Source organism: Haemorhous mexicanus, chromosome 3 (assembly GCF_027477595.1).
Source record: "Haemorhous mexicanus isolate bHaeMex1 chromosome 3, bHaeMex1.pri, whole genome shotgun sequence".
NCBI classification, from domain to species: Eukaryota; Metazoa; Chordata; class Aves; order Passeriformes; family Fringillidae; genus Haemorhous; species Haemorhous mexicanus.
In genome coordinates, this window is record NC_082343.1 from 115,095,416 (window position 1) to 115,120,192 (window position 24,777).

General features: G+C 51.4%; 1 protein-coding gene across 1 annotated transcript; it reads left to right on the plus strand.

The window, feature by feature from the left end:
- Nucleotides 1-2,896: 2,896 nt before the first annotated feature.
- On the plus strand, nucleotides 2,897-24,464 carry FAM167A (family with sequence similarity 167 member A). The gene is made up of 3 exons (XM_059843105.1): nucleotides 2,897-3,366; nucleotides 10,740-11,284; nucleotides 22,067-24,464. The coding sequence occupies exons 2-3, from the start codon at nucleotides 10,907-10,909 to the stop codon at nucleotides 22,328-22,330; spliced, it is 642 nt and encodes a 213-aa protein (XP_059699088.1). The 5' UTR covers nucleotides 2,897-3,366; nucleotides 10,740-10,906; the 3' UTR covers nucleotides 22,331-24,464.
- Nucleotides 24,465-24,777: the final 313 nt, after the last annotated feature.

Below are 24,777 nucleotides of genomic sequence, written 5' to 3' on the forward strand. Positions count from 1 at the left end.
GACCAGCTGAGTAGAAACCATTGATGCTTCTGCAAGATTCCAGCACTGATCCCACAGAATGGCCACACAACCCTGCCAGGAGATCCAGCTCCTCCATGCTTTGTTAGCAGGATACCTGCAGGGAGAAACCACCCAAATCCAGCAGAAAGGGCAAGAAGCTGAAGGTTCAAATCCAAACTGAGTTGAGCTGCTGCTGTTGTGATAAAGGAATGGTCATTTCTGCCCATTTTGGGTGGTAGGAGGCAGCTCAGAAGGTCCAGGTAAGATTTAGAGGGCTCCAAGGCACCTTACAGAGTTTGTGATGTTCAGATCAGCACAGGGGATCCCAGGGAAGTCTGGCTGCCCCATCCCTGGAAGTGTCCCAGGTCAGGTTGGACAGGGCTTGGAACAACGTGGGACGGTGGAAGGTGTCCCTGCCCATGGCAGGGGGTGGAATGAAAGGATCTTTAAGGTCCCTTCTAGCCCAAACTCTTCCATCCTTCTACAAACTACCACTACAGCAAGGAATTTCCAGCTTGGGCTTTGCAAAACCTCATCCCAGCAAAAACTCAGGCTTGGATCCGTGTGTTCCCAAGGATTCAGCAGTCCTCTGGAAAAGGTCCCATGCCCAGGGATGGAGTGGGAACTGGCAGTCTCTGGAGCTCTGAGGCCAACAGAAAGGATTCCTTGTGTCTGAGAAAAGGAAAAAATACTGAGCCATAAGTGTGGACAGTGCTGGTGTAGCACAGGGTCATTTTGACTGATCACACCTAATTTCAGGTGTCCATTGCGGGTGGTTGGTGTTAGAGCATCACCAGTGGGAGCACAGCTCTTCTTCAGCAGCTCTCCACCGGTGTTTTTTGGATGAACACAACTTATCCAAGATAAATCCAGGCCAAAAACATTCAAACCCATGGACAGGCTTCAGAGGGATGTGGCTGCAGCCTTTCACTGCTATCTCATGGCAGCTCATTTGAAATCCATTACGCAACCGAATTAAAAATAAACATTTACAGAAGAGGGAGCGGGTGACAGTGTGTGGTCTGTTCCTGTGAGCAGACAGACAGACAGACATCCAGCCTTGGGAGCAACACCTCTGCTGTAAACTCCTCCTGCTAGATCTGTCGGCCCTGAGGCCACCTGACCCTGTCTGGGGTCCCTGTGATTCAAAGCTCCTGGCTATCAAATCTGGGTGGCTGAATCCAACTTGTTTGTCAGGAAGGGGCCCCAGTTGTGGTCATTCCCAAGCTATGTCCTGGAATTGCTCATCCCACACCACATCCAGGCCAGGGACTGTTTCACCCTGTGCCTGTCTGTTCCCTGGTGCTGCTTGGTTCATGGGCACAGACTCAGTTTTGATTTGGAGGAGATGTTGCTGAAAATGCTTGATGGACCAGGCTCTGCTCTGAGGGACCCTGCAACAGGATAACAGGAATGGGCAGGAACTGATGCCCAGGAAGTTCGTCCTGGACATGAGAAAGAACTTTTCTGTGCAATGACTGAGCACTGAACAGATTGTCCAGAGAGGGAGTGGAATCTCCTTCAATGGGGATATTCCAGAATTATCTGGACACAGCCCTGTGCTCTGGGATGGGGAGGCTAGACTAGCTGACCTACTGTGATCCCTTCCAACCTGTCCCCTGTTGGGATTCTGGGATTCCTTTTGCTGCTAAAAGCTCCTGTAGGTCTTTGTCAGACAGTTTTAACATGCAGCCAAGAGCTCTTCCATCTCCCTTGGTGCCTCTCCATCACCATCAGCCTTCAGGTGCCTCCCTGCAGCACAGTGAGAGCTGATCACCAGGCTGAGTTTGCATGTGCAGATCTGAAATCTGACAAAAAATGGAAAATGGATGCTGGCAAAGCAAAAAAAAAAAAAAAAAAAAAAAAAATTAGAAAAAAACTTGCATTTTCATTAGAAATGTGGAAATGCTGCTGCTCATTCTAAATCTGCACTGCTGAATCCAAGACATCCCCCTTCTCTGCACTCCAGATTTCCAAACCCTGTGCAAGCACAGCCTCTAAATTACTGTGGGGGTCTGGGGTACCCCTGGCATTCGAGGGGAGGAGGGAAATCCCAGCCCTCCCATGCTGGAGCTCAGGAAGGGGCTGTAAATCTCCCTGTAGCCCTCGGGGGGCGGGGGGGATGGCTCAGGCAGGAGAAGGGAAAGGTGAAGAAAAAGGATAAAAAGGCTGTGAAGGGGTTTCTCTCACAAAAAAAAAAAAAAAAGGTGGGAATGCGGGAAGGGGCCTGGATGGCTGGGGGTCGCTGGCCAAGGTTTAACCCTTCGCAGCACCAGCTCTGCAAACGCGGGCGGTGGCTCGGAGCCCCCAGATGTGTGATGTGTGGGATGCTTTGAACAGCGGCCCCCAGGCTTTGAGGGGTTAACCTCCAACTTCTGGTGAAGGAAGGAATGAAGGAAAGACACCCCCTCTGTCCCCTGCCTTTGATTCTGGACCCCACTCAGCTGGCGGGCACTGCCCCTCTCAGTCCCTCCTCGGAAGCAGCTAAAATGGTTTCCACCCCTCTGGGGCAGCTGTGGAAGCAACAGGAGCTTCCCCAGCACAAAATTCAGGCACAGGCTGGTTCCTAAGCTGGTTTCTGCCCGGAGAGGGATGGTACCAGCCAGGGAGGCACCACCCTGGGGCTTCCCAGAGATGCTGATGCATCCTTGCAAAATTCCCCTCGGCAAGCTGTGGCACCTGGAAAACGTCATCCCAAAGCTCTCCCGAATGCCAGAGGACCCCAAACTCCTTGGGCGGGGGGAGGACGGATATCCATGGTAAGAAACATCATCAGCATCGGGACACCAGCAGTTTGGTGTCGGGAAGAGCCACAGATTCCTTCGGGAGCACAGCAGCTCTCCGGGCATCTCCTGCAAGCCTCGAGAGTACCTGTCCTCCTCTGGACCGCTCCATCCCTGCTCGCCACGCCGAAAGCATCGCTGATGTTCCTCCCTCTGCTGGGTGCCGGAGGATGTTTAGGACCCGGGCTGTGCAGCTCCTCCCTTCCAGGTCTCTCCAGGGTTATTGCTTGGTGGGAGGTAGGTTCAGGGCTTGGTGGTATGAATGAAAGAGAGAGAGGAAATCGGCACTGAAAAGCTCAAACTGGAATAGCTCGCCTGTCTCCAGGCAACAGCCCTGACGCAACCGCTGGGGAAAAAAAAAAAAAAAAAAAGAGTCCCTTAAATGAAAAAAAAAAAAAACCAAAAAAACAACAAACCAACCACCACACGCACAGATTGCTGAAGCGAGACACAGAGGAGGAGGATGAGACAGACTCCGGGAGGCACTGGTGACACCGCTCTGCAAACACCAAGTTGGGGACCCGAGGAGCAAGGAGAGAGCCAAGATGTCCGTACAATAATCCCCGATCTGACTCCAGCCCCGGTAAGTTTGGTGCTGGTGGTGGCTTGGGGGGACAGAGCCACCCTGGGGACACCCAGCACGGGAGCTGCCCGGCGCTGGAGGGGACCCCAGGAGCAGCAGAGAGGGGTGATGGGGACCCCACGGAGCACCAGCTCAGCTCCGGGGTCTGGTGAGCCGGGTCTGCTGTGGGGTTTGCGAAGTGTCCCCCCTGCCGCAATCCCCTGCCCCGCCGACATTGCCTGGAGATGGCTCCCCATTGATTGGGAATGTCTGAATCCTCCTTTCCCATGATGTTTGTGGATTTTGCTCTCAGCCGGGAGCAGCGTGGGGCTCCTCACCCACTCCAGGAGGATTTTTCCGCACTGGGTGAGGTGTGACAGGGGAGGGGCTGCCCGGGTTTCGGGACAATCACCTGTTGCTCCCTCTGCCCCCAGCCTGAGATGTGTGGGAGCCCTGGAAACCTTCCCAAACCTGGAAAGGTTGGTGGGGTAGTGCAGTGCAGACATGGTGGGATGAGCGTGGTGGCCTCGCAGGGCGTAGCTACCTCGGGGTTTTGAATCAGGCACCGTGCGCTGAGCAGAGCAGGTTTCCACCTGCTCGGGTCTGGCCCTCGCAGCTCAGGTTTACACCGAGGAGGGGAAAAAAAAAAAACAAACAAAAAACCCAGCCAGAACTTCTTCAGAGCCCTTTATAACAGCTTGGAGCTAATTGTTCAAATAATAGCGCCAGCCCGCATCCCTCCCAGCACGAGTGTCTGTGCCCGAAAGCCCCGGGGTGCTGCACACAGGGGCAGCATCCCCATCCCACAGCCACAGGGCTGGCACCTCTCCCACCACAGGCACCTCTCTAAGGACACCCCTCCCTGTCTCCCTGCGATGCTCCCCCCGTTATTCCACAATCCTGCACCCTCCGGAGCTTTCCTACATCGGAGACCTCAGCGGAGGCGGGGTGGGAGGTGGGAATGGATGGAAAGCAAGTTCCTGGCTTCCAGCGAGGAGCTGATTCCTCTGGCTTTGTCTGCTCGTCCCCTGTATCCGAGGAACTCCCCACTTTCCAGCGGGAACGAGCCTGTTTTGGCTGCCGTGGGTTTGCTCTGTGCCAGCCATCATTTCAGCACACGGGAGCTGCTGCTGTGTTTTTGCATCCCAGCTCTTCCCTGCTTTGAAATGCCTTTTAAATTCCCCCCATCCTTCACAGGGGGGGTCTGTACACCACAAAAATCCACCAGAACGGGAGGAATCCGGCTTCTGCCGGGCTCTGGGCTTGCAACAGCCCCGCAGCCATTAGGTGTTTGCAAAATGTAGCAGAGACACTGCAGGGAAAAAGAGAAAAAAATAAAAATAATCAGCCTCAGAGCAGCGTAGCCCTTCTGGGGGGAGGGAGAGGAGGGTCTGTTTGCAACCAGCTGATCTTAAATGGTATTAAATGCCACAGTGCAGCTCAGCACTGGGAGAAGACAGGTCTGAGGACAGGGGTTGGAGGATCATGGTTTGGATGATTGGATGGGACAGGGGGCATGTAAAGGGGATTAAGGGGTCACCAAGGGGCTGACCCCACTCCCCTGATCGTGTTAACTTGGAGCCTGGGGGTCTCCAGTGGGAGCTGGCTCTGGTGTTGTCCCTGCAGGGGCTGAGCTCGGTGCTGGGCAGATAGGAGCTCGACAAAACAAAACAAAAATGTTAGAATGGTTTCTTCTTCTTTCTGAAAACACACCCTTGCATGCTGCATCTGGGGAAAAAATAGCTCCCCGTGTTAGTCTCCTGGGAAGAGAGCATTTCTCAGCCTGCCCTGGCTCATTCCCAAGGAATCCCAGCCCTTTTCATTAGCCTGGGCACACGGGCACAGAGGTCCCCTCCTCTCCTTGCTGAAATGTGGCCGTGCCTGGGGTGGCAGCGGGGAAAAAGGGAGAAAAACCAGCTGGGCCAAGCCACAGGTCCTTTGGGGGCATCTCTGGGGACAGGTTGGCTGTGCCACCTCTGAGATTAGCTCCAAAACCTGCAGGCAGCCTGGGGCAGTGAGTGGAGATGAAACCCTTGCCCATAACCCATGGCTCCACAGAGCTCAGAACACACCAAGGTGGACATGGTGACTTCACCAAGAGCCTGAAAACTTGCCTTTGTTTCTGCTCCTTAATCCTTTTCCTCCTGAGAGGAATCCTACCTGCTTTGGGCTGGGTGGGTTGTAAGCATTGACCTCGTTCAGCTCCCCAGTTTGCAGCTACTTCCAGCTGACTGGAAGACTGGTTTGCTGGAATGCCAAATACTTCTTCATACAGGATTTCCACACAAAGCCTGGAAATCTGCTGATCAAGGGGAGCCTAACTGGTCTGAAAATGGAGCTGAAAGGGTCTATCTGAAGCAGGCAGCAGCCTCAGCCCTGCTGCCTCACCAGGAGCCTGCTAGAAGCTGTGTGGGGGACGCAGGAGGGATGAGGTGCAGTCGGGCAGGAAGGTGCAGATGTGTTTATTGAAACAGGTTCTGACTCTGCCTGTGACGCTGGAAATCAGCCAGGGAGAAGTGCCTTGGGGCAGGGAGTGCAAACTGGTCCCCTCTAATCTCACAGAATCACAACATGGTTTGGGCTGGAAGGGAGGTCCCTTCCATAAAACTCATCCACCCCCTGCCATGGACAGGGACACCTTCCTCTATCCCAGGGTGCTCCAAGCCCTGTCCAACCTGGCCTTGGACACTGCCAGGGTTGGAGCAGCCATCTCTGCCTCCCTCCACTCCTCTGATGGATTTTCAGCAGCCCCCACTGCCCTCCCCTCCTCCCTTGCAGTGTTCAGGGCTCTTTCTGGAGGCCATTTGGGCAGAAGGATGTGCTGGAGCAAACCCTCATCTCGCTCCAGGTCATATGTGAATGGAAAGCCCCTCTTTTTCCCTTCTCCCCATTTTTCTGTGAATGCCATGTCCACATCTATGCTTGTAATGCCCATTTTGGTCCCATCAGTGCTGCCACTTTTCCACGGAGAAAGGAACAAGCTCACAGACAGGAACGTGGCCAGAATGTCTCCTTGGGCACCGTGTCCAGTGTCACTGAGGGCTCTGCCATGACTCCAGCATGGGCAGAGCCCTTCCCATCCTTTCCCGAGCATCCTGAGCAGGCAGAGAGCATCTGATCCTGACAGCACCAAATTCCAGCCCTGGAGCATGTCCTGGCTCCTCGGGATCAGACAGCTCTTCCTGGTGCTGGGATTTTGTCCTTTTGAAGGGAGGGAAGATGAAGGTCACTTTGGGACCAGGCTGGTTTTCTGCATGGGAGGATTTCAGCTGCTACAGAAAAGGATTGGGTGGGTAAACACTGAATAATAAAATCCAGGGAAACCAGCTCTCCTCAGGGTCAGTGGGGTGCCCAGGGATTTGTTCTCCACCTCTGCAGGATCCTTGTGCAGAGCCAGCAGGATGGGGGAGCTCTGGCAGGGTGAGGGACCCCCAGCTCACCAAATCCACAACAGCACAGCAGCTCCTCTCCTGACAGAGCTCAATCTGGCACGGGGAAAGGAATGAGTGATCTGCAACCACCCTGAAAGGGAGCCACCAGCTCCAGGGAGCTGCAGTATTGATCCTGATGGGTCTCTCCTTCCCTCACCCCATTCCTGAGGCCTCTGGGTCTCTGCTGCCCTGAGGGTGCTCTGGAACATTCATCCAACCTCAGCCAGAGTCCTCCCTTACTCCATTGCTATGGCAACCCCTTCTCACTGGCATCTCCTCCTCTCTGCCCTTCTCCCAACCTGCAGCAGACACCCAGCGGGGGTCAGAGACCTCCAGGGGGGTCAGTCACCCCCACTCCAGCCCTGTGTCATTGCTGTGCATGGAGGGAGGCAAACACAGCTCTCCCTGCACACCAGGCACTGTCCCCCATCTCCCACTCCACCTCGGTGTTCCTTCACCCCACCCTTCCAGGCTCAGGGTCCTCCTCTGCTGCTGGGAGCTGCAGAGCTGGATGGTGATGCTGGCAGGTTGGATTTACTCCAGGGGTTTCCTCTGTAGGACCAGGGGGTATCTGGGTGACCCCTGTGCAAACCTCCAGAGCAAATGATCAGGGAACCGCATCCCAAACTCCATGGATCACGGGGGGTGTCCCTGCACCCACTGGAGTGGGAGCACGAGCACCCAGATGAGATCTGGGGACACCAGAGGTGAATTCTGAATTCTGTACATCTCTGACAATCCCCAGAGCTTTTTCCCTGAAGGCCAGTTGCATGGACTGACCTCTCAGTGAGAGGGAAACTGAGGCACAGAGGGGCTGAGGTGCTTTTTGAAGGTCATTCACAGCCTGAAGCATTGCCTCTGCCCTGTTTGCTCCATGCCACAAGTATCATCTGTGGGGTGTGTGTGGCAAAAGGGCTTCTGTCAGCTGAGGTTTTGTCTCCTATCGAGGCTTTTTTGCCTTCCCAGCCCCCAGAGGAACAGAATTCTTCTGCCACACACTCCTGCAGCCACTGCTGCTCCTCTGCAATAAGAAATGGTGTTACAAGAACCCACAATCCACCAGGAATAGTGAAGGAAGGAGAATAATTTGCTCCCCACACCTCCTCCTTGGCTAATTGCTGAACTCCCAGTTCAAACATTCCTATTATTTCTCCATCCCAGGCTGGTGCTTCTGCTGATCCCTTGGGGTAGGTCAGTTGACTTCTCCAGTGGAAACCTAACACCAGAAAGAAATTAAAAGGTTTTTTTGTTGTTGTCTCAGTGACCCGTTGCGTTCTGTGCTTTCAGGATTCACCTAAGGGAAGGGGGGAACCCCTGAGCAGAGGTTCTGAGTGAGGTGTGAACCATCCCTCACCCTGTTTTGGGGCTGAACCCGTTACCCCTAATTAGCAGTGGCACAAACTCCCAGTGGCAGGTGTGATAATGAGACAAATCAAGGATTAATCACTTAAATCCCCTCACACAGGCCAGCCCAGGGGGAGCCAAGCCTAGGGCAGGGAGACTGGGAGGATGTGGATTTGAGCCAGAGGCAGGTTTGTTCCTGGGAATTTGGTAGCTCAGGCACCAAAGGGTTTGTGTTACAGCACAGGGGCATTTTTCTCACACTTAACAACTTTCAGATCTCTTTCTCTACAGCAGGTCTTTGATCCAAGTCCAAGATATTGATAGGAAATTAGAGGTGGCTCTCTTCTGTCACTTTGGAGTTTGGACAGGCTGGGGAATGCTGCCAGTTTAGGGGGTGTCCCTGCAGAGGCAATGAGATGTTTCATGTTACACCAGAGAGAAAGTGAAGGATGGCCTGAATCAATGCTGCTTTTAGGGTAGGAAAACCAAATCTCCTCCAAAGCTGCTGGGAGCTGTGGTGACAGGGAGGGGGAGATGTCAGCAGGGTTGTGACAAAGGGGATGCTCTAAGCTGCTGTTCTGTTTTCATGGTCCAGTGCTCCAAATGCTAACTGAGCTGTGCCCAGGGCTCAAATACCAGGGGCCATTGCCACCCTGAGGATTTCATACACGCTGAAAAACAGGACAAATGAGTTTGTGGGGGGCTCTGTTTTGTAGCTGTGGCATTCAGAAAATGATAAAAATATGATCTTTGCTGGGGATTAGCAAATCCAGCAGCCCAGTGTGGAACTGCAGCAGGCTCTGGGGCTGCTGGGTTTGGGCCACCCTCAGCAGTCTCCACAGAGCTCTCATAGAATAGAGAAAAAAGCTCAGAAACGAGGTCTTTAGAGTCATTACTTGTTTTCCTTTATTGATTTGGGGAGGCTGGAGCAGGAGGAAAGGTAAATTCATCGATATGCCCAGAGCCCTGCAGAGCACTCTTCCACCAGGGCAGCCTGCTGCTCTTCCCTCTCTTTTTAGACAGGAGAAGGAAAATTGTTGCTGTTCCAGGCACGAGAGCTGTTGGCTTCAACCTGCCAGAGTGTCTGTGCGTGCTCCCTCTCCCCGTAAAACTCTCATTAACATAAATAGGAGCAGGAAGGCGACCACAACATGACTAATCCTCCACCCCCACACTGTCTGTGTGTACGCTCTCAACTCCTCCTTCAGCTCGTGTGCCCCCACACAATTGTTGGGATAAGTCTAGCTCTCACTCTGTGTTTATTTTAAACTGAATCTTCCTACTGAAAAGGTTGGAGAGGCGTAATTATGGTCTGGATTTCAGAGCTGCACATGCCTTTGTGGGAATGGCAGGGAGAAGAATGGCTGAGTAGCTCTAGGAAGCTGCACACATCCTGCCTGGTTTTCCAGGCACCTCACCAGGCAGGCAGAGAAGTATTTTGTTTTGTGCCTGACGTTCAGAAGAGAGCTCTGGATCTATTCCTAGCTCAGCTATAGATGAGCACACGACCTTGAGAATGTCTCTTATCTGATCCTGCTGGCAAATGAATACAAAAGCTGCCTGAGCTTAACTCTTGAGGAGTTCTCTGCCCCTCCAGGTCCCAGGGCTGTGGGGACAGCTTCCATGAGTGCTGACAGCAGAAGTGGGGAGGGAGCTCCTGGCTTCTCTGTGCTGCTGCTCCTAAGGGTGTTTACAAGGGACCATTCCCACTGGACAAACTGGAGGTGGCCAGTGATGGAAACCACCAGTCCAAGTCTCCCTGGGTGTCTGAGCCCCAGCCATGCCAGCACCCCTGGTAGTTCCTCACCTGGCTGGGACCACATTCCTGACTGGAGCCAGTGGGCCAGGAGGGAACTGAATCCTCAGGCTGCAGCTTTGGCAAACCCAGAATTAAACCCGGATCTTAAACTGGAGGGGAGTGTGGTGTGGGGAAGAATAAATCCCTTTTTCCAGTTCTCCTTTTGACTCAAACTCTTGGAATAATTTTGGGTTTCCAGAATGGTTTGTGTTGGAAGAACTTTAAAGATTCCACCCCCTGCCATGGGCAGGGACACCTTCCACTATCCCAGGTTGCTACAAGCCTTGTCCAGCCTGGCCTTGGACACTTCCAGGGATCCAGGGGCAGCCACAGCTTCTCTGGGCACCCTCAGCCAGGGCCTCTCCACCCTCACAGGGAGAAATTTCTCCCTAATATTTAATCCAAACTTCCCCTCTTTCAGGTTGTCCTATTTCATCTGGACCTGATTTGCCCAGATGGGGAAATGTGGGTTTGCCAGGCAGAAAATCAGCAAAACCAGACAGCTCAACATCCAGCAGCAGCCACTGCTGTCTCCAGAGGACTTTGGGGTCTGGGAATGTGTCCTGGCCTCCTTGGCCACCCTTCTGTGGCCCCTTGAGTTTGGAGGTGTAGGTAACCAGAGCTTTGCTAAAAGCCAGAGCCTGTCTGTTCCTGCCCCAGAGCACTCAGATAACTGAGGTGAGGTCACCCTCCCCTGCAGCACCTTGGCACTGAGCCTCTCCCAAAACCCTCACTCCCCTGCTCCAGCAAGAGCTGTCTCTCTTTCCTCACTCCCTTTTTCTTCTCAAAACCAATCCTTTTTTTTCTTCTTATTCTTCTAGGTGTTCTTTCAAGGCTGGTTTGGTGCTTGAGGAGGGGCCCACACCTCAGCTGTCCTCCAGGGAGCTGTGCTGAGCACCTCGTGACACCCTGGTCAAACCTTGAGGGTTCTCATCTCCATCCCTGGTCCTTTCCAGCCCACCTCTATGCCTTTGGACTCCCAGAGAGGATGTCTGTGCCCCAAATCCAAATAGAAGAGGCTCTGGACAGCATGGATGCTGGCTCTGGGGGGGTTCCTCCTCCAGATGATCACCTGAGAACCCTCAAGGCATTGACAGAGAAGTTGAGACTGGAGACCAGGCGCCCTTCCTACTTGGAATGGAAGGCAAAGCTGGAGGAGCAGGCTTGGAAGAGCCCCCAGCCTGAGGGAGACAGGGAGGACGAGGCCACCAAGGCCAAAAAGACCCCAGGGGAGACTGTCCCCATGAGGAAGGTGCAGCTGCACCTCAATGGGAGCCCTGCCCAGGACAAGGGGACTGTCACCTCAGGGAGGATAGGTGGCTTTGAGAGCATCGACGAAGCTTTGACATGGCTCAGGAAGGAGCTGGTAAGTGATTGCCTGTCCCTGTCCCTGCTAGCACCAATTTTCAAGAGGGATAGAAATGAAAGAGTGTGAAAAATCCTTGTTGCTACCTGCCTTCGGCCCCAGGTGGAAAGGCAACAATCAGTCATTGTGTTTTTCATCATTTGTTGTATTTTTCCATCACTCATTTTGTTTCCCACACCTGGCTCTTCCAGGCCCATCCTCTGTTGCTTTTTTCTTGATTCAAACCCAGTCCACATTTCTGTCATTCCCCCATCCCAGCCCTGGGCCCTGTCTCCCACACCTGTTTATTTCTGGTTTTGATGTGCTGGATATTTCACAGAGAGGGAGGGGACAAAAATCCTTTGTCTTTTTTAGGAACCTGTGCTAGGAAAATCCAGAGAGCCAGGGCTGGAATTCACCTTTCCTCTGTCACTTTTCTATCGTGGGTTTTGGCACAAATTTATCCTGGGCCTGACCCAGCTCCCAGCTGAGCTCAGGAGTCAGAACAGCCTGGAGATAATTCCCAGGGGGGTGCACCCATCCTGACAGAGCACAAGAAATGTTTGGAAGACACTCTCAGGCATATCCAGTGATTTTGGGGTTGTTCTGTGCAGGGCCAGGAGTTGGACTTGATGATCCTTGTGGGTCCCTTCCCTTTTAGGGTTTTCTGAGATTCTCTGGAGGTTGATAGGATGGGTATGTCCCTGTGAGGGCAGCTGAAGTCAGAGCTGGAGACTGAGCTCAGGTGCTCTTCACAGGAGTAGAAGAAATCAGACACCAAAACCACACTTCCCTTCTCCTCACTGGCATGAAAATTCTTTATTATTTGGCCCAAATCACTGGAAGTGACTCATGACACGTGGCTTTGTTTCTGTTGCCCAGTTGGAATTTTGCCTGTGAGTCCCAGCAGGAATATTTGCAGCAAGGGCTGGGACATCACTTGTGGCCAACACTTGTGAAAATGTTCCTGTGCAGACACTTTGTTTTTTGAGAAGCACTGAAATCTTTGAGGAAAGCTTCTGACAAAGAGGAATAACAGTTTTAAAGGCTTCTTTGTGACTTTTGCTTCAGAAAATGTTGATTTGTCAACTTTCTGTTGCTGCATTCACCCAACTCCACTGGTCCCCTGAGGATTTATTTACAGAGGTTGTTCTGGATATTAGCCTTTGGTGACTTGGTTTCTCAGGGCCATGCTTTCAGGAATTCAGGACTATTAGGAACAGCTTTGAGATGATCCCCTACAACCCCTCAGTGCTCTGGACAGCCTCGGCTCCAGATCTGTGACCTGATTCTGGGTGTAACCTTAAATTCACACTTGATGGAAACCCTGAATCTCAAGATGATCAAAGAGAGTGAGAAGCAGATTTTCCTTCTCAGAACCCTGGATTTTAAAAGATTTGGGGTTTTCTTTCAATCTCTGCCCATGATGGAAGTACAAATTGTCTCAGAGTCTGATTCTACCCCTTAGACTGGGGTGTGGTATCTAAACCACCATCTGTCAAAAGCTGAAAGTTTGAATTAAAGACAAGAAAAGGCCAAGCAAACCCTAATTGTTCCTCACTTTCCATTTCCCAGCCACTTAATTATACCAGTCTTTGCTGGATCTGGACGTGACTGGTAATTTAGAACAATTTCCCCAAAAGAGAGAGCAATTTTTTGACTGACCACAGGGTGAAATAGCTGAGCTGGAGGCACGAGTGTGGGTAAGAGCTGCCAGCAGGCAGAGGGAGCACAGCCAGGCCATCCCATCACATGGTGCTGGAACCAAAAGGTGCATTTCACATTACATTTCAAGGGTGAAATGCAGTTTCTTGTCAAAGAAAGGAACAAGCTTCCCAACATCCCAACACAGACAAGATTTTTCCTCATGTGGTGGTAGCAGAGCCATCAGGAAGGCTCCACAGCAGGATGAAGCCCAGAAACCAACCAGATGCTGGGCTGATCCCACAGTGTGGACAGCAGGGGAGGGGGAATTCTGCCTCTCTGCCCCTCTTAGGTGAGACCCCACCTGCAGAGCTGCCCCAGCCCTGGGACCCAGCACAGAAAGGACCTGGAGCTGCTGGAGAGAGTCCAGAGGAAGCACCAGGATGAGCAGAGGGATGGAGCAGCTCTGCTGTGAGGAAAGGCTGAGAGAGCTGGGATTGTTCAGCCTGGAGAAGGCTTTGGGATGAGCTGATTGTGGCCTTCCAGTTCCCAAAGGAGCCTACAAGAAAGATGGAGAGGGACTTTGGATAAGGACCTGAAGGGACAGGACACAGGCAATGGCTTCCTCCTGCCAGAGGTCAGGGTTAGATGGGATATTGGGAAGGAATTCTTCCCTGTGAGGGTGGGGAGGGCACCCAGAAAAGCTGTGGCTGCCCCTGGATCCCTGGAAGTGTCCAAGGCTAGGCTGGGTGGGGTTTGGAGCAAGCTGGGATAGTGGAAGGTGTCCCTGCCCATGGCAGGGTGGAACAAGATGAGCTTTAATGTCCCTTCCCACCCAAACCCTCCCATGATTCTGTGATCCCACAATGTGGTTATTTAGGGTCTGTAGGATTCACCTATCCAATGAAGGGGCAAAATCTGGTAAATGTAGAGATTCTTTGCATGCAGGAAAGAAGTGCAGCAGCCCTGTCCTTAGGGGGTGGGATGCAGAGTGTGCAGCTCCACCAGCCCCAAGCCTCAGCACAGCCCCCAGCGTGTTCAGGCTGGGTTGTTTCAACAGCATCACCCTGGAATGGTTCTGGCTTGTCCCAGGGAGCTCCTGCCAAGCACTTGGAGCTTCAGGAGTTTGCACATGCTGGGGACTGCTCCCATCAGGCAATTGGTACAGGACCACCCAGTTTTGGATTTAACTCTATCCCAGCCAAAAGCAGCAGAGGCAGGAGAGTAAATTTGGTATTATCATAGAAGGGTTTAGGTTGGGAAAGCCCTTTAAGATCATCGAGTCCAACCACCCCCCAGCACTGCCAAGGCCAGCACTAAGCCCTGTCCCCAAGCCACATCCACACAGCTTTCAAATCCCTCCAGGGCTGGGGATTCCTCCACTGCCCTGGGCAGTTGTGCCAGGGCTGGACAATCCTTTTGCTGAAGAAATTTTTTCTTATATCCAACTTAAACCTCTCTTGGTGCAACTTGAGGCCATTTCCTCTTGCCCTATCTCTTTTCAGTCCCAATCCACACAGAAGCCATCATCTGACACTGCAAGGAATTTTCCTCTGTGTCTTCAGAGTCTGCTCTGCTTTGACCTCAGCCAGGTCCAGGCTGCTCACATTGAGAAGTGAAGCAAAAGACAAAACCCAAGGTTTTATTGTCCATCTGCTGTCAGAACTCAAGACATTCCTCTGACTGCCCTAAAAGACTCAAAACCCTGGCAGGGGGCTCAGAAACCTTGGCATGGAGTCAAAGACACCGATTTTAACCCATAGAAACAATTACCAACTTTATGGGAAAAGTTACAAGCCACAAAAATTTGAATAAAACGATAGTAAATTTATCACAAAGGGAAAAAGTAAAATTTTAAAGTTTTTAGAATAGAACTTCAAGAAGCAAACTAAAAGAATCTAAGTGTGTCCTGTCCTTCTTCTTCTTGTCCTCCATCTTGTGCTGTGATAGTAACACTTTTAAATTAGTTTAAGATAAAGACAAACCATCTAACTTAAGTAATAAATATTATAAAATTATTGTAAATAAAGTATACATAGTTTTTAGTATAAAAAGATAACACTGCCCCAAGGGCACTCAGTGTGCCTCAACCTGACCTGCTAGACAGACCTCCCCAAGTCCAAAAGAAAATGTGATAGATAAGAGAAAATAAACAACCTTAAAAACCAGAGCCAAAGAATCCTGACTTCTTCTTCAAGCACAAAGCTGAGAAAAAAGACCTTTTAATACCTCAAGAGCCATTCCAGCAACAACAAACCCAAAAATCTGCTTTTCTGGGCCTGTCACCTCCCGTGCCCTGTCCCAGGCCCAGGTTTGTAGGACTGACACAAACCCAGGGAGCCTCAGCCAGCCACGTCAGCTGGGCCCTGCTGAGAACCTGGCCCCGGGGAAGCTGATTTATTCAGACATGCAAACTGCTCTTGTTTTTGTGCTGAGAGGCTCTGAGGAGGTGTAGGAGCAAATTGCAGCTCTCAGCATGTGCTGAGCTGCCCCGGGGCTGGAGCATTTCCCTCCCCAGCTCCTCCTGCCTCTTCTCTGCCCTTGTGTTTGCCTTTGCACTGTCAAGTGTGGCAGCTCCTCATCTGTGCTGAGAGCAAAACCATCACCAGCCCATGGATGGTGACAGACTCCAGGGCTGGAGGGGTCACTCTTTGCTCTTTGCTTTTGAAATTTGCCAGGTTTTACAAGTTATAAAATTAAGTATTCAAAGTCCTCTCCCTCCTAAGTATGGCTAAAGTACAACCCTATGAACAGGGACATCTTAGAACAGTTGTAACTTTGTCCTTTTAGGAAACATGTGTTCTCTATCTCCAATTCACCAGTTTGGCACTGAAATCTGAGGGGTGGGAGCCAGAATGCAGGAAAGACCTGAAAAGGAACACAAATGTCTGGGAAATCATAAAACACCTGTGTCCTGTTGGTCAGATTTTAAAAAATGGAATGTTAAGCACTTCTATTTCCATTTGGGATACTCATGTTGGCTGAACAAGTGCTTGAGTGAATTTAAACAACAATGCAGCACCAAATTTCCTCATTATGAGGGTAGGGAGGCCCTGGCACAGGTTGCCCAGAGAAGCTCTGGAGTCCCCACCCCTGGAAGTATCCAAGGTCAGGTTGGACAGGGCTTGGAGAAACCTGGAATAGTGGGAGATGTCCCTGCCCATGGCAGGGGGTGGAACAGGATGAGTTTTATGGTCCTTTCCAACCCAAACCGTTCTGTGACTCTGTGACCTCTACTGTTAAATTGCTGAAAGTAGGGAAGAGTTTAGGATTTATTATGGAACAGGACCAACCCCAAGGGTCAGTTTGGGTGCAGCCACTGCTTTGGGGAGAGAGGGAGCCAGCACAGCCTAAACAACACTGAGGAAGTTTGAAATTTGGGACCCACAACATGGTCCAGCTGGCAAAGACAGCTCTCCTGGTGGTGGTGGAGAACTCCCAGGCACTCCTGGGAGGAGCTGGGAAAACTCATCTGGGGCTGTGGGCTGCACCACAAGGGTGTGAGCACCTAAAATTAGCCAGGGTGGCATCTGGGCACCTCTGAAGAAGCCCCAAACTAAAACACAGACATTGTGGATTTGTCTGAAGGGTTTGGCAAGGATCTGACAAGTGGCCTGTGCTTCTTTGTGCTTGCACTCAGGAAAGTGCCAGTTCACATTTCATTTTCTTTTGATCTTTTGGAAATAAAAAAGACTGGCCCTGTGGGGGCAGCTGCCTCTCCACAGACCATCCCCCTGAGCTTCATGGACCAGGCTGGGACTTCATCCATGGGATTCTTCTCTTTTGGGAAGAGAGGCAAATCTCAAAGAGCTCCTCATCTCCATGCCTCAAGGTGCTGCCTGCTGAAAATCCCCCAAAAGCAATGCAGAGAAAAGATGGACTGCTGGAAATGGGAAAATTATTGGTCTGCCTGTCTGGTGAAAGGCAAAATTGAAGGCAATTGCTTTTAGCTATTTAGGATGAGCCACCTAGACTGGAAATCAGGAACGAATACACCCAGAGCTTTCTCTCCCTCACCTCTGTTAAGGATCCCTGGGAGACTCTGAGGCTCAATCCAAGCAGAAAATCCTCTCCTAGGATCATAAGATCTGGTGGTCCAGCTTTGCATTTAAATCCAGCAGTTACTTCTCTGCCAGGAAGGACCTGAGTTTGGCTCCCCCTTCCACCCTGGGTAGTTCAACCTGGCATCCTGTCCATTCCAACCACATTCCCCAGCCATGCTGGTGAGAAACAGCAGGGGCTGGGTGTGCAGAGAGAGGCAGAATGTGTTAAAATGTTGGTTTTTGTGAGCAAGACACACCTAAGGCTCTTCCTGCCCTGGCCATGAGAGGATCAAAGGAAATCCAAAGCCTGGCTTCTGCTGGATGCTCCCCATGGGTTTCTTCAGGATGTTGCATCCGTGTGTGGGATCCTGCTGCTGTCTCACACAGATAAACTGGAGTGTGGAGTTACCTCGTGGGTGAACTTTGCAAACAAAAAACCCCACAGCTCTCCGTGGTGTGGCCCCTGTAATCCCATTATTCATTGCCAGGCAGCTTTGTGGAGCTCTGCTAGCCTGACAACTTTTCTGCTTTTAAAGGGGCATCGCTCATCCTTTCCAGTGATTGTTTGGTCCTCAGCATGGGAAGGGGGGAATGGCTTTAGTATTTGGGCAGAGCCTCTGGGAAAGGGAAGAAGAATGAGGATTTCTGAGTTCTGGCTGAAATTCCTCTAAATATTGTGGGAGGGTTTGAACAGAGCAGTGTTTTTTGGGACAGCTCCATGGATGCAGGACAGGGGGTTTGCAGCTCAAGCCAAGTCCCGGGGTGAGTGTGGGGAGAGAGAGTTCATGCCCTGCAGAGCAGCTTGACTTTGGTGCTCCACCCTCTGCCCAGCTGCCTCCACAGGACCTGTCACCAGGCAAGGAGCTCCCAAGCCCTTGGGAAGACAAGGCAGCCTTCCAAAGAGCACAGGCAGTGACAGCCTTCATCTCATTTCCATCTCCTCCTTGTGCACACCATCCTCTCATAGAAACATGGAATTCTTGAGGAAAAGCCCTCAAAGAGCATTGAGTCCAGCTCTTAATCCAGCACTGCCAAGCCTGCCACTAAACCATGTCCCCAAGTGCCACATCCACATGGTTTTATCCACATGCCAGGCTTTGTTCCTTATCTTTATGTTCTAGAGGGCTCTGCTTTCCAGCTTGTGTGAAATCAAACAGATTCCTGAAAAGAGGGAAAACAAGAACCAGTCAAAAAATGCAAAGCTGGTTTGCAAAAGAAAAAAAGCACCTATAACTCACAGCTCTCTGCACAATGGCCTCATAATTCTCTTTTAAATGTTGTTGGGTTTTTTGGATTTTTTTTTGTTTTTTTTTTTTTCTTGGCAGCAGAGGCTTTTTTAATCCCACATTCTTCCAAATATATAATGAAAGCCTTTGTTGGCATTTCTTAGGTAACTTGATACATCAAGAAGAAAGAATGACCCAGGGTCACTTCAATAACACCTGTGATCACCTCCTGATAAAATGTCAGCATTTGTTGTGAGACAGGGCAAAATATCAACAGAATAGGTTTTGGGGTTTTTTTATTGTAACTCAGGTGGAAGAATAAAAACTGCCAAGTGGCATTGCTCTGCTGGGAGCACAGGCTATGAGGTCTGAGAGGAAATAGTGGGGTTTTTTTGATAAAGGTAAATGACCACAACCCTGCCAACAATTTGAGGGAGATTTCCTGAGAGAGAGAAAGAGAGATTCACTCAGAGATTGGTGCAAAGGTGACTTAATCCTCTCCAGACAGCCAAGCTGGAGTCTTATTGCTATCTGGGAGCATCAGGCAATGTCCTCCAGGATATCTATCTAGTGTCAGAGATCATAGAATGGTTTGGGTTTGAAGGGATTTAGTTATTAGAAAATAATTCTTCCCTGTGAGAGCAGTGAGGCCCTGGCACAGGTTCCCATCCCTGGAAGTGCTCATAGCCAGGTTGAATGGGGCTTGGAGCAGCCTGGGATAGTGGAAGGTGTCCCTACCCATGGCAGGGGGCAGGACTGGATGAGCTTTAAGGTCTCTTCCAACCCAAACCATGCTGGGATTCTCTGCTTGCCTGGAGGAGGAGGGATTATGGCAAAAGCTAAAGCAACCCCAAGGCTGCTCTGGTGCACACCATCCTTGCAGCAGCCCTTGGAAAGGGGTCATGGAAAGAGCTCATGTAGGAATATCAGGGTCTCTGTGGGGTCTCTCAAGGGGAACTCAGCTTCCTCCCTTCCCTTCTGCATCTTCATGCACAAGCCACCACTCCAGGAATAATTGACTCCCTTTCCCCAGAGCTGCATCTGTACCCACAAACTGAGCAGCTCATTTCCAGGCCTGGAGGGAAACTGACATGGTCTGATCACATCCATGCTGCTAAAATCCAGGAAAGGGAAATTTATCCCAAGACACAGAGTCACAGAGTCCTAGAACTGGCTGAGTTGGAAGGGACCTTGGAGCTCATCCTGTTCCAACCCCTTCTGGTGAGCCTGTTCAGCTTCTTTCCCACCTTCTTTTCTTTGTAGCTTTTGTGGTTTTGTTACTTTTCTGTGAGGAGGGAAGTGGGGTGGGAAGTGGGAATTGTCTTGATTTGCTTTTCCAGCCCTGCCTTCACCTGTTTGCCAGGCTGATTCCCACACCAAGTGTTCACTCCTTCCTTCACTACCCACAGCATCCTGTGGCAATGAATTTTCTTAATTATGAGCTAGATTTTTTTTTTTTTTTTAATAAATTACTTCTTTCCTTTCATTACTTCTGAATCTTCCACCTTCCCAAGCCAGGTGCTAGTGGAGAAAAACATACCTCCAAAACACTTAGATCATTAGCTTGGAGGTTGTAGTTCTCTGTCCTGTGGGAAGCCATGGAGGTCCCAGCCTGAGAGCCACTTCAAATCACTGAGATAAAATAAGGCACAGGGGAGGTGGACTCTGTCACGGGCCAGCTCTGATTTATGCAGGCTGGAAACCCAGACTGAGTATTTGGGGATCAGTTATTTGGTGTTCTTTTAATTGGTCCTTTCCACCTCTAATTGCTCTGTCTCCCTGTGGCTGCTGCCTTATGAGCAAAATTAATTTGGGCTTTGTTTAATGTTGAGAAGGAGGCTCTGAAGCCTGACAGACACCCAAGCCAACAGCCTTGGCACAGCTTTAATTCCACTTTCCTGGTGCTCCTGAAAATGAGAGCAGGCACAGAATTTCTCGATTGTTAAAAATTCCCCATCCTGAACTGGTATATTTTTGGGATGCATTGCTGGCTTGGAAGATCCCTGTCTCCCTCACAGACTGAGCACCTCTAGATGAGTTCACAGAATCAGCTAGGTTGGAAAAGAGCTTTGAGATTGAGTCCAACCTATGACCTAACACCACCTTGTCAACCAGACCATGACACACTTCTTTCAAACACCTCCAGGGATGGTGACCCTATCACCTCCCTGGACAGCCCGTTCCATGCCCAATCACTTTTCCTATGAAGGACTTTTTCCTACTGTTCAGCCTAAACTTCTTTCGGAGCAGCTTAAGGCTGTGTCCCCTAATCCTATCGCTGGTTCCCTGGGAGCAGAACCTGACCCCCACCTGACTGCACCTTCTGTCAGGGAGTTGTGCAGAGTGATGAGGTCTCCCCTGAGCCTCCTTTGTTCCAGGCTGAGCCTCCCCAGCCCCTCCTTACTGAGCTTTCTGCTCCAGACCCTTCACCAGCCTTGTCACCCTTCTCTGGACACATTCAAGCACCTCAACATCCTTCCGTTCCCCAAAATCCGGTGCAGCCTTGTCTCGGTTTGGAAAGACAGGTGTCTGCTAAGGAAGGCAGGAGCCTCCCCTGAAATGGAAAATGTAAACCCCCTCCCTCTAACTTGCTATAAATTTTAAATTAAGGGGCTCTCATGCAAAAAATATGGGAGCAGGAATAACAGTTCTTTAATAAGGAAGAAAATAAAAAGATAAAATAAACAATGAAGTAAACTAAAACAACACTGACAGAGTCAGAACACAACCTGACACCATGTTGGTCAGGGTGCTGGTAGCAGTCCCATTGGAATTGTGGCTGCAGCCCTCCTGGAGTGTCAGGGGTGGTTCTGCTGGAGCAGGGATCCTGTAGAAAGGTGCAGTCTTCCTCCGTAGATCCAGTGGAAGAAGAGGCACCTGCTGTTCCTCTGGGAAATCCAGTGGAGGATCTGTGTTGGTATTCCAGAATCTCCAGATTATATCTGGGTAGGAATGCTTGGCTCCTCCCTCAGGGTGGAGCATCTCCCAATGGGATGCTGTAGTTCTTACCAGTCATGCAGTGACACTCAATAGCCTCTCATCAGCAGATGTTCCTCCTCCCCCCCAGGGAGGAGTGATTGTGGAAGAGATAAGGAAAACTGCCCACTTAACAGAAGACAACTGCCATACAGATGGTAAATAGAATACATCTTGCCTTGTTGCGTGGTGATTTCAGGGTTTACCTCAGAACCCCGGGTCCCTCCCCTGATAATTCCCTCCCAAGTGTGTCAGCCACCTCTCCTTTCCCCTCCCTGGCCCCTGCCCAGCACTGTCTGTCAGTCCTGGCATTCCAGAAGGACGTCCAGTGATTGGCAGATTCAAAAGATGCCCTCTACCCCTGGCCCATCGTTTGGGCCATCCAGGTGTCCTTTGTCCCTTGAGACCTCCTCTCCTGTACCTGGTTGGTGGCTTCTTACCCCTTCCCTGCCCCTCTCCCCGGGGTTAAAAGGAGCAGCAACCACGTGGTTTGGAGGGTCCTGTTGGAGGAGTTGCTGCATTCAGAGACCTGTGGGCCAGAATAAAGCTCTGGATCAAAACCCTCCATCAGAACCAACTCCTTTCCTTCACCATGGCCTTAAATTTTCTCCATCAGAGGTAAACCTGAGGAGCAGCCCCTCTTAAGGGAGGAAGCTCCATCCCACAGCCACCAGAGCTCCAGCATGCCTGGACTTGCCTCCAGCGCCCAGCTGCAGCATCCAGCCAGCCAAAAGTGTCTCTGGGCTGAAACACCACAGTGCTGCTATTTGGTTCAGCAGCAAGAGCCAGACAAGCTCAAGCATGTCCCGTCCGGCTATATTGGTAATATTCCAATATTGTCTTGCAATCTGGGACAAGCCTTGAGCAGGGAGGCAGCAAATTCACCACTAAAACCCCTCTTCCCCCCTTTCCAGGCAGAAATGCGCCTGCAGGACCAGCAGCTGGCCAGGCAGCTGATGCGGCTACGCAGCGACATCAACAAGCTGAAGATTGAGCAGACGTGCCACCTGCACCAGCGCATGCTCAACGATGCCACCTTCGAGCTGGAGGAGAGGGACGAGCTGGCTGACCTCTTCTGTGACTTCCCCCTCGTCAGCTCCTTCAGCCTCTCCACACCCCTCAAGCTCATTGGGGTCACCAAGATGAACATCAATTCCCGCCGGTTCTCGCTGTGCTGAATGGGGAGGGAAGGAGAGGGAAGGATGGGGGAGGAAGAGGGAGAGGGCTCTCTCTGCCTCGTGGCTGGGTGAGGAGAGGCCAACGAGGAGAGAGCTTCCCTGGGAAGCTGCAGCTGGTCTTGGTGGCAGAGTGGGGGTTGGCACTGGAATGGCCTGGGGATGCTCATGGGGAAGGCAGGACCTGCGTGGAAGAAGCCTGGAGAGCATCCAGACCCAACACACACACTCAGCTCCTTTGCCAAGTCCCTTCTCCTCCTCTTCCTCCCACAGGACGCAGCTCAGTGCGGGTGGTTGTACTCAAAAATCAAAGAAGGGGTCAAAAATCAGCCACAAAACAAAATCCCTCTTCCCTTCCACTTCCCTTCCTCCCAGGCTGGAGCAACATTGCTTTCCTCCATGGATGTCCCCTTGGGCACCCCGCAGCCTCTGCTGTTCCAAGCGTGGGATCCGTGGGGCTGTTTCAGTGGGAAGTTGATTTCCAGTGGGAAGGAGCCCTCCCATCAAGCAAAGGACTGTGGGTTAAATGGTACCAGCCCCAAGAAGTGGTGAGAAGATGTGATTGCTCCATGGAGTCCAGGGCACTACAGCTTTGTTTTGCCTGTGGTATAGATTATGGACTCACCATGGGCACATTCAGAGATTCCAGCTGACCAGAAGTGTCCTGTGTGCCCTGGAAGTCATACCCAGAGCAATACACGTTTCTGATCCTGTTGGGTCCTGTTGTCAGCCACAAGACACCCTGTGGTTCACCCTGCAAACAAGGAAATGTTGTACCCAAGACGTTTCCTGTCAGAGAAATCCCCAGGCTGACACCCCTCAACAGCAGCACCAGCAAACCCTGGATCCTCTGTAGCAACACACATCCATCAGAGAGAGGGACTTCAAGAGGAGAAAGGGGACTTTTGGATAACAGACTCAAAATGGGACTTAAAATTAAAGGGAGAAATTGCTGTGATGAGCTTTGGAAGTGCAGCAACACAGGGTGGTTCCCTCCCTGCCCAGCAGAATGTGAGATGGATGCTGTGAGATGGATTCTTGCCTTTCAGGGCACACAGCTGCCTGTATCTGGCACGGGGGGCAGAGACCTCTGGTGCTGCCCAGCAAGGGACTCCAGAGGTCTTGCCATGGCAATTTTGGGACACCTGGCACCCAAGACACTACAGATCAAGTGTGGATGCCTTCAGGCTCTCCCTCCTGTGCCCACCCTGCTCCTGACCCTGTCAGAGTGGAACAACCCTGCTCATGGGGCCCATACCCCTGGCAGGAAGGTTGGAATCAGGTGATCTTTATGGTCCTGTCCAACCCAACCCATTCTGGGATCTCAGCCCAACTCTGCTCCTCCCCACGTGCCCGAGCAGGAGCAGCTCTTGGCCGAGCAGACCTGGCGGTGCCCGCAGCGCCAGCCCAAGGCCTGGGGAGGAGCAGGAGGAGCAACCCCACTGCTCTGGAAGCTGTGGCTGTGTCGATGTGCCTGTAGCTGTCTGTGAGCTCTGTGTGTGTGTGTGTCAGTGGCTGTGTGTGTGCATCCGAGCCCGCAGGACGCCTCTCCCGGGAGGCTCCGGGCTGGGCTCACGCCTTTGCTCCGAAACGCGACGGGAACCGCGATCTGGCGAGACTCCGACGTGCCTGGGAGGATGCAAGGAGGATTCCACACCTGGGGCTCCACAGGGAGTTCCAGATTGGTGCAAAGAGAAACAATTCATGTGCCTCCACAGGTCTGCACAGTAGGGACGAATGAAGGTGTTCACAGACCTGTGGGGCTGGGGGCTCTGAGCTGAGATCAGTCCTCCGTGCCCACAACCCCTGGGTGATGCCTCCCCATCCACCCCAAAGCTCCCTGAGTATCTTTTCTTTCTGCTAAGGAAGGAGGAATTTTAGGCGCCAGAGCTTTATCTATACCATCAGCACCACGCCTGGGTGCTGAATCTCGTGCTCCCCAGGTGAGGAAAGTTTATTTTGGGTTGTGACCAGATTGTCACTTGGCCTCTGGACAAGACAACCAGCCACGGTGCCATTCAGTTTACTAGGAACAGCCTTACTTCCCCATGGACATCTTGGAAAAAAAAACCACACCTCATTAAAATTCTTCTTTGTTTACTTTTTTCATAAAAATAAATCAGTTTTGTGTCTCACATGTTGATTTTCAGAGGCGTTTTCAATCAGAAGATAGAAATGATGGTTTTTCCATGAAAATAATGCCTTGGAAAGGGGGATTGGTTCTCTCCAGGGTCAAATGGACTGGAGTACAGGGTGGGCCTGCCTTTGGGCTCTTGTCTGGTAGCCAAAAGCAGGGGTTAATTCAAGCACAGTCTCAGTGGGTCATTACACGTGGCATTAGGAAATCAGACGTCTGGGTTCCAGACATGTATTTTCTGCATTGAGGGGGAAGAGGGACGGGTGTAACTGCCAGCTGTTTGTCAAAATGCACAATTTTTTAATTATAAAAC